Source organism: Cyprinodon tularosa, unplaced genomic scaffold (genome assembly GCF_016077235.1).
Source record: "Cyprinodon tularosa strain WSP-4 unplaced genomic scaffold, ASM1607723v1 ctg162, whole genome shotgun sequence".
Lineage (NCBI taxonomy): Eukaryota > Metazoa > Chordata > Actinopteri > Cyprinodontiformes > Cyprinodontidae > Cyprinodon > Cyprinodon tularosa.
Window position 1 is genome coordinate 880,001 of NW_024038460.1, and position 8,962 is coordinate 888,962.

At 36.2% G+C, this 8,962-nt stretch overlaps 1 protein-coding gene across 1 annotated transcript; it reads right to left on the bottom strand.

Moving 5' to 3' along the window:
• Positions 1 to 1,651: 1,651 nt before the first annotated feature.
• parm1 (prostate androgen-regulated mucin-like protein 1) lies at positions 1,652 to 8,731 on the bottom strand. The gene is made up of 3 exons (XM_038280623.1): positions 8,261 to 8,731; positions 1,972 to 2,050; positions 1,652 to 1,885 (listed from the first exon to the last, which is right to left on the bottom strand). The coding sequence occupies exons 1-3, from the start codon at positions 8,700 to 8,702 to the stop codon at positions 1,804 to 1,806; spliced, it is 603 nt and encodes a 200-aa protein (XP_038136551.1). The 5' UTR covers positions 8,703 to 8,731; the 3' UTR covers positions 1,652 to 1,803.
• Positions 8,732 to 8,962: the final 231 nt, after the last annotated feature.

Sequence of the window (8,962 nt, forward strand, 5' to 3'; positions counted from 1 at the left end):
CTAAAGCTTTATCAGTGTCATTCCTCCCGGACTCTTACTGCGTTCCCAGTCTCATCTTAACCGGTCAAGCTGCAGACCGCCATGTTGAGCCTGGTTCTGCCAGAGGTTTCTTCCCAATGGGGAGTTTTTCCTCTCCACTGTCACTCCATGCTTGCTAATCATGGACAGGTTCTCTCAACCTGTGTTATCCAAGCTGGTCTTCCATCTTCCAGGTCCCTGAGTGAAGCTCTAGTATCAGCTCACGCAGTCCACTGGATCTCCCTATAAAGCTCAACAGACCGTCTCACTAACCAGCAGTCTACAGACTGACCAACTTCATCTATCTCCACCACCAGTTTCAGGCCTGGGGGGGAAACAGCCCTGTTCTTTGCTCCTGTTCATGCATATCTATCAACATTCAGTGCTACGTTTCCTGCCGAAGTCTCAGCACCAAAGACAAAGTAATTCTATCAATAAATTTCTTCTGTCTTTTCTCTTCTTGTGAGTTTTTCAGATTGAAATAGCTTAATTCAGAGTCAGACATTCTTTTCCAGGTCCTGAATAAAAGAAGCCCCTAAAAAAGAGAAGACAAAAGTAGGACAGAGCGGAAGAGCCTCCGTGGACCAACAATAAATCACTTAAAACGACCCCATACCACTGCAATGTAGCCAGACGACTAGCAAATGCTAATGCTAATTGGCAATCAACTTGTTTGTTTGTATTTTTTTATTTGGTTTCCAATTTCAAACAGTATTTTATGAGTTACATGCTTAATCTAACAAAGAAACAACAAATAAAATATTTATTTAATAATTTAAAAACGGTCTCATTTAATTCTTTATTAACTTATTTAGCTGACCACACTGTTTTCTGACATGTATATTGACACTCAGGATTCCTGTATGACAAAAGAAAAAAAACTGTACCAAGTAAAGAACTTAGAGCTACAAATAATTTCTCCAAAATTAACTTCATCAATGCATCACTGTTTTTTTTTTTTCATCTGTATTTTTACTTAAACAATTAAATTTCAAACTGGAAAGAAACAGCAAAGGATTCAAACGTATCATTTTTCACACAAACGAACAGTATCCTTAGTTTAAAACTACAATCCAAACTTTGCCCTGCTTTCAGAGCAAAGGGAAATTAAAGTCATTCACTGATCTACAGCAAACTGAAGGTTTTCAGTGAAGTTATTAAAATAACGATTTATTTGTATACTATGTAATACTCATTTTTTTTAAATATTCATATTTAATCGTTTTTTTTCCTGATCAATAAACACAAATATTGAAAAGAAAAGTCTTTGAATGAAAATCCTTCCTTAAAATGCATTTATTTTCACTCATTTGACTTTCTGGTTACTCCTGGCTCTTTTAATTCCACCAAAACTTCCTACAAAGCTAATTTACTGTTCATTTTGACGTATAATCATATTATCTCACAGTTTTGCTTCATGTTACCTGAAGAATACCATATAGACCCAGACAATATAAGAAAATCTGACACACTTCCCAGGATTATCATTTCTGCTTCACATTCTGTCAGTTAAAAGGCCCAACTAAGTTTTCTGTATTGGCCTTTCCTGGCCGTTTCTCTGTGCATCAGAGCATCCTGCGCGTGAAGGTCACTATTTTTACTTCATCTTTCAGTGGAAAACACCTAAAAACCAGAAAAACACGGAAATAGGCCACTTAACCAGTGTTCATGACAGGTTCCATAACTGAAACATACGTCCACAGTCACATACTGCTACAACTCTCTGTGCAGATCGATACAGTCTGCAGAGACTCTTCATTCTCCTGAGATAAGAGATCCAAAACATCAAGGGTCATACATCGGGTTGGGGAAGTTTCCTATGCTGCCGTGGTCGAAGCTTTCCATGAGAGGGCCGTATGACGTCCGTCTGTAAAGGAGAACACAGAGAGAGAGATTGGTCTTTACACATAATCATTTTGTTTAAAGCAATGTTATGATTTACTCAGGACTCACCTAAACTTGTAGTGGTACAATCCTCCCAGTACCAGGACGACCAGCAGGAGGAACATGCAGACAATAACTGCAACACTTCCTGAAGACGATAGAAGAGAGAGACGACAAGACAATTCAGTTTGTTTCTCCTACAGTTAGAAAATAAACTCATTATAGGATCAATCAATCAATGATGACTGACCAAAACTATCCATTTTGCTCTGTTTTTAAATTTGAAAAAAATATTTCAATGAAGAGGAGAAAACAGTTTTCATATCCTTAATTTTCGCTGATCATTTACACATTTAGAGGAAGCACACATTTAAAAAGAGGATCCATGTGCAGAGATGTTGGTAGATTAGCGTCAGTGATTCTAGTTTGGGTTTATTTTTAAATATTTTCATGCTCATTTCAGAAACAATTAAAGGACCCTGAAGGGAATTGAAAGGTTGTAATAACGCAAGGTTTGATGAAGGATCTTCTGTAGAGGTCTGACTTGTATTGGAAGAAAATTCAGAGTGAAGACACTCTGATGTTGTTCAATAATCTTCTTGAAGAGGATGCTCACTGTATGTAATGTTCTTCGCTTTACGAAGAATTCTTCTTTGTGAAATCATCTCCAGATGTTCTAAAGGAGTTCCTACTGGATTTTTTCCCCACTGGAAAAAATCGAAATCTAGATAAGTAATTTTTTCTTAAAGTAAGTGCATTTGTTCTTGGATTGAGGAGGTAAAAGAGACATTTTGCCAATGGAACAAGACAATTTACACTTAAAATAAGAAAACACAATTGTATTGTCTTATTTTGAGTGCATGTTATCTAATTATCTTATTTTAAGAGTAAAAATACTTATTCCATTGGCAAACCATCTCATTTACCTACTGAAATTAAGGGTAAATACACTTAATTTAGGAGATTTTTACTTATTTATAGATCGTGTTTCCAGTACTACCTTATTGAGCTTATTTAAAGAGGACTATTGATCAGTTTAGATCAGAGTTTCGAAAATCCCGTCCTTATATCTGTTGACTGGTTTGTCTGTAAAAGTATTATTAATAAAAATGGGTTGTCAGCTGATTTACAATCTGTAAATAACGGTGTCTCAGCTTTAAGGTTCAACTTTCTAACCCCTCTTATCAGCGCACTATGAACTTCAGATAATCTGCTGAGGGTTCTTTGACTTTTACATTGAAATGAAAGCTCCTTGTCTGAATCATAGAACAAACATTCAGTGAAGCAACAGTAGTTCTCCATCTGAAAATAACCTCTTTTTATTTCCCTTAATCGACCGTGATCTTTGAGGTTGGAGATAGGAAACCATGAGCCACATGCTGTGGAATTACAATGGAATAAATGGCATTCGTACGAAAAATTGACTTTAAACTACCTCTACAGGCGTGTATCCCTATACGCTTAAAAAAAACTAAGCAATGAAATAGTTTATTTGCACGTCGAGGTAGTTTAAAGTCCATTTTTCGTACAAAACTAAAGGGATGAACTGGTATTGACTATGGGGATGCTGGTCTGACCGGGTACGCTCATCTGACATAACACCGGGCAGAGAAATGACAAACTGATGGGGTGATGTGGAACAGCTGGGGCAGAACGAAGGTAGAGTATCAGATGAGTTCGGGAGTAGCTAGCAGAATAAATGGGAAAGAAAAAACACTGGAATGGAAATAACAGAGAAATCTTAAAGCACAAAGAAAAATAAGTTTAAATCAATAAGAAAAAAAACATCTAGCAGGATAGAACGACCGGATGAACCTCACAGCGGAGAAATACTCAAGATAAAAAGTCTAAAAAGAGACTAAAAACTCAAACACATGAAGTCTGTGACAAAGTCTGCAAAGATAACCAAATAAAGAGATTAAAATACAAAAAGAATCATAAGAACAAAATCTGGAAAATTTGTATGGAGTGAATTAAGTTGCATTATTGTTATTGTAAGCAAAATAATAATAATAATTTTGTAAATGGGAACAGGAAAAATGTTTCCAGAAAATTTACAGAAGCTAAATTTCTAGGAAAAAAAAGATTTGGAGAGTAATTTAGCTGTTTTATTACATGTTGTTAAAAGTTACTAAATAAATGAAATAATTTTTTTATGTAAATTCTTTTTATTTGATTATTTCATATTTTATTTCTTTAAACGTTTTTTTTTTACAGGGTCTATGTTTTCAAATTTTATTTTCTTCACCTTTTTATATTGAGTTTTAAAAGTTGCATTCTTTTCAAACTCTCTTCACTTCAAGCCCAATATAAGCAGACCAATAGAAACGTGTTTTCACTCCATCCTCCAGGGGAAACTCCGCCCCCAGGAGTGGAGAGAATGTGTCAAAAAAAAGCAACTCTTCAAACTTTTCATATGAATTCATATGAAAAGAAATAACAAACAGGTAACTCCCAAAACTCTTTTAAGTTTAACTTATTTAGTCTCTACGGAGCCCCTAAAGGGACAAGGAGGGAAAAAATAAACTTTTGCGAGATCCCGCAATACTTTTGCGAGATCTCGCAAAAGTATTGCGAGATCTCGCAAAAAAATAAACTTCTGCGAGATCCCGCAAAAGTTATTTTTTTCCCCTCCATGTCCCTTTAGGGGCTCCGTAGGTTTCTTTGCCTGGAACTAGAATGGAAAAAAAACTCAATCCATATTAAGGGAAGGAAATTAAAAAACTAAAATGCATTATGTTGACAAAAAGCGGATGCTTTAGAGTTGATTAACTGCTGCTCTGTTGTCACATTAACTCATTTCAGCTTTAGTCCTTCTTCATTTAGTGAATAAATACAGATTCTGCAATAAATTTCTGTTCCTAAAGGCTGGTAACACATGAAGATATCTGCTTCATGACATCGATCCAAAGATGCATGGAACACTTTTCCTTTCACTCATCTTTCTCATAATTCTGTTTTTGTAAACTTTTGATGTCGGATCCAATCTCTGTTTGACTCCTTGAATTCTACGCATCCCCTGATTCTGCTTTATGAATCCCCCTTTATCCTGGTAATACTCTTCGTTCACTTTAAAGATTCTAGTTTTAGTTTCAGTTTATACTCATTAATACGTTTAACATCAAAAAAGACGTAAAACTAAGATAATGTTTTGTTTTTTTATGATGTACATACTGCAGAACAGAAGGATCATTTACTATTTTCCTTTCAGTGAAGTGAAGTGAAGTGAAATTCTGAAATCCTAGTTCCAAATTTACCTCCAGATAATAATCCCAGCTCAGATTATTGATTGGCTTCTGCAAAAAGCAGGATTTTCTTTATTTTATTTTTATTTTTTAGTTTGATCCTTAATTGATCCCAAACTGAATATTTGAAATCATGCAAAGAAACAAACCAAAGCTTAATTACTGCAAAAAATGAATTTAAAAAAGTAAAATTGTCCTAAAATGAGTCTATTTACCCCTAATGTGGGCAGGTAAATCAGATGATATAAATGAAATTTGTATTTTTTGTCATAAAAATAAGACAATTAGATATTATGCACTGGAAGTAAGATAATAGAGTTATTTTCTTTTTTTTTGGTCTATAGGTGAATTATCTTATTCTATTAATAAATTCTATAATTTACCTGCTCTAATTAAGGGAAATACACCTATCTGGAGATTTTACAGTGCGGCTACTCATAAAAATAGCAAAGTACAGTGAGGCAAGAAACCGTAAAAGATCTGAGTTATATTTCTCGTACAGGGCTGGAACGTCAGCCATGATGGGAAGGAGGTTCAGTTCCCGCTAACAGGAAATAAACACTGGGTGGGCCGATACCTGGATGTTTTGTGGGCTTATAGTTTCCATAACAAGCAGCATGATGAAATAAACAGCAAATAAAATAACAGCAGAGGAAAATACCTTGCAGTAAACGTCCGAAAGATTTATTTCAGTTTCAGAAAACTTAAAACCTGTACAGACATTAGTTCCAGTCGTTTGCATTTCCAGCTCCACAGCATTGAGTGGTATTAAACTCCAGAACACCAAGTGTTCTGCAAATTCTAGATCTATATCTGCTGCAACACAATTGACTCCAATATTAGCAGAGATGTACAAAACTTTATCTGAAAATAATCCAAACTTTCTTGAAATATATGTATATACCCTATAAAATATATGGATTGAGGAGGTAAAAGAGACATTTTGCTGATGGAACAAAACAATTTACATTTAAAATAAGAAAACACAATTGCATTCTCTTATTTTAAGTGCATTTTATCTAATTATCTTATTTTAAGGGTAAAAATATTAATTCCATTTACAAATTATCTCATTAATCTACTCACATTAAGGATAGACACTTAATTGACATTTATTTTTTACTTAATTCTAGATTTTTTTTCCAGTGTATTTCAATTAACTTAAACGATTCATGTTTAAAAAAAGCAAAAAGCAACTTTATCATCCTATTTTAAATGCATAATATCTAACTTATCTCATTTTAAGGGCAAACTCATTCCGTTGGCAAATCATTTATCATCCTCCCGAAATTAGGGCAAATAAACATAAGATAATGAACCTTTTTTCTTTTAACTGTTAAACCATATTGTATTTGAAAGTTCCTTTATTTACCTATTCAAATGATGTGCCAATAAAATCATTTAAAGGGGATTTTACTTCCTTTCTGCAGTCTGCATGCTAGTGAGGTAGTTTAACCATTTTATTTAGGGGAATTCAGTAAAGGTCTATCGGTTTTAAAACACCGGCCTTGCAGGGGTTTCAGTTTAAAACCGTGACTTTCTGAAGCCGGATTAACCAAACGGGGAGAAGGAGCAGTTATCAAAAGGACTTGTTTCTTTTTCTCTTGTTTGTGCATAAATCTCATAAAGGAAGTGTGAGAAGAAACTGGCTCACATATTAACCACAGCATGAACTTTTCCTTAACAAGGTCAGAGCAGAGGGACACTGCAGAACTCAGCTGGCTTTCACCTGTAAAAGGTGATCAGTTAGTCTTTATGTGATTATTACCTTCATGAGGCGTATTTAGGATTTAATGGGTGACGCTTTTGTTTATTAAGATGAAAGTCCATTGGTTTGGAGCATATTGGTTGGAATATGTTGTTCATGTTATTTGAGAGTCAGTATAAAGTGGAGCGTTTAAATTTCTTCAACTTTTCACATATTTTTGGCTTTTTTCTTCCCCAAACAACAAACAAGGCATGAATTTTCACTTAAACCTGAGTTAAACGTGTTTGATTTAAGACTGAGGGAAAGCAAACGGAAAGACTATTCTAGAAGCTTTATGTTTGGCTGCTGTCTATTTCAAAACCAATTTTCAAATCTCTTTGAGACTATTCCAGGTCGTCTCCAGGTTTCTAACTGCAAAGGATTTAAACCAGTCCTGAATCTAAACTCTGGTTTCCCATGGCAACAGAGAGGTTTTATGGTTTAGTTTTCCACAGAGAAGATTGGGTGAACATAGAAAAAGGCAAAAGTAAATACATTTTTCTTAAAATGTTGGCATTTTATCATCGTACACTGGAAAAAATCAAAATCTAGATCAGTCATTTTTTTCTTAAAATAAGTGCATTTGTTCTTGAATTGAGAAGGTTAAAGGAGACATTTTGCCAATGGGACAAGACAATTTACATTCAAAATAAGAAAGCACAATTGCATTGTCTTATTTCAAGTGCATTTTATCCAAATATCTTATTTAAAGAGTAAAAATACTCATTCCATTGGCAAATCATCTCATTTGCCTACTCAAATTAAAGGTAAATACACCTAATTTAAGACATTTTTACTTGTTTCTAGATTGTTTTTCCAGTGTATGATAATTCTGAGTTCTTCATGAAATGTTTGTTTAATTTTCCCTTTATTTTGTTCCTATTCAAATTCACAATGACACAACCTCCGCCTGGACTGAAGGTTTATTTTCAGACCAGATAGATTGATCATCTGGTCACAAGTCAAAAATACATGTTTAAAGGAATCAATGGGACCCTTTAAGCCTAAGAACACTGTAAGGCATGGTGTTGGTGTTATCATGTTGTGGGGTTTGTTTTTCTGCCAGTGGTGTCAGTGTTTTACACTAACTGGATCTAAAAGTAATAAGACTAGTGCCTGAAGTGGATGTTAAAACTTCCTCGCCTCCTAACTCGCATCTAACGGGTCTGAAATGGATCAACAGGCACAAAATTAAGCCTCTGGACTGACCTTCCTAAGGCTCTTACCTCAAGTTTGATAAAAATCTATGAACTTGGCTTAAAAGACGGATCTTGGTCTTCCAAGACTGAAACTGATCACTAAGGCTACGGTACCTCATGGCTGCCTTCCTTAATAAATAATGAAAACACATGAATCAATCGCATACCTGAGCTGAGAGGCTTCGGTTTCTGTTCCCCCCCTTCGGATGTGGGGCTGCTAGCTGGGGCCTTGGGCGACGTCAGCCTGGCAGTAGAGGAACTGTAAGGTGTGGTGGTCGGAGCTCCAGTTGAGCTAGCTGGTTGTGAGGATGCGCTATTGGCTGGGGAACCAGCTGTGGAGGTAGAGACGGTCGTGGTGTCGCTCGCAGGTGTCGTCGTTTGGTCAGAGGTCACGGTGATGGCACTGGTTGGACTGGGGAGGTTAGTGGATGTTAGGATGGTTTGGGTGCTCTCAGTTGGTGGAGTGGTCAGGGGTGTGGTGGTGGTGATGGTTGTGTCCGTTGTCTGGGGCCCTGAGGTGGTGGAGGATGGTGAGAGTGATGATGAAGTTGTAGGAGACATTGTAGCGCTCATCTCAGTCTCAGATGATGTGGTGGTCTCTGTAGACATCGAGGTTTTAGGCGTTTGGCTACTGCTGGTTGGAGCAGAGGAACTTTTAGTGGATACAGTAGTTTCAGCCACTGTTAATGGTGATCCAGTTGTTGTAACAGCGGTTGTCGTTTTGCTACTGCTGGTTGGAGCAGAGGAACTTTTAGTGGATACAGTAGTTTCAGCCACTGTTGTTGGTGATCCAGTTGTTGTAACAGCGGTTGTCGTTTTGCTACTGCTGGTTGGAGCAGAGGAACTTTTAGTGGATACAGTAGTTTCAG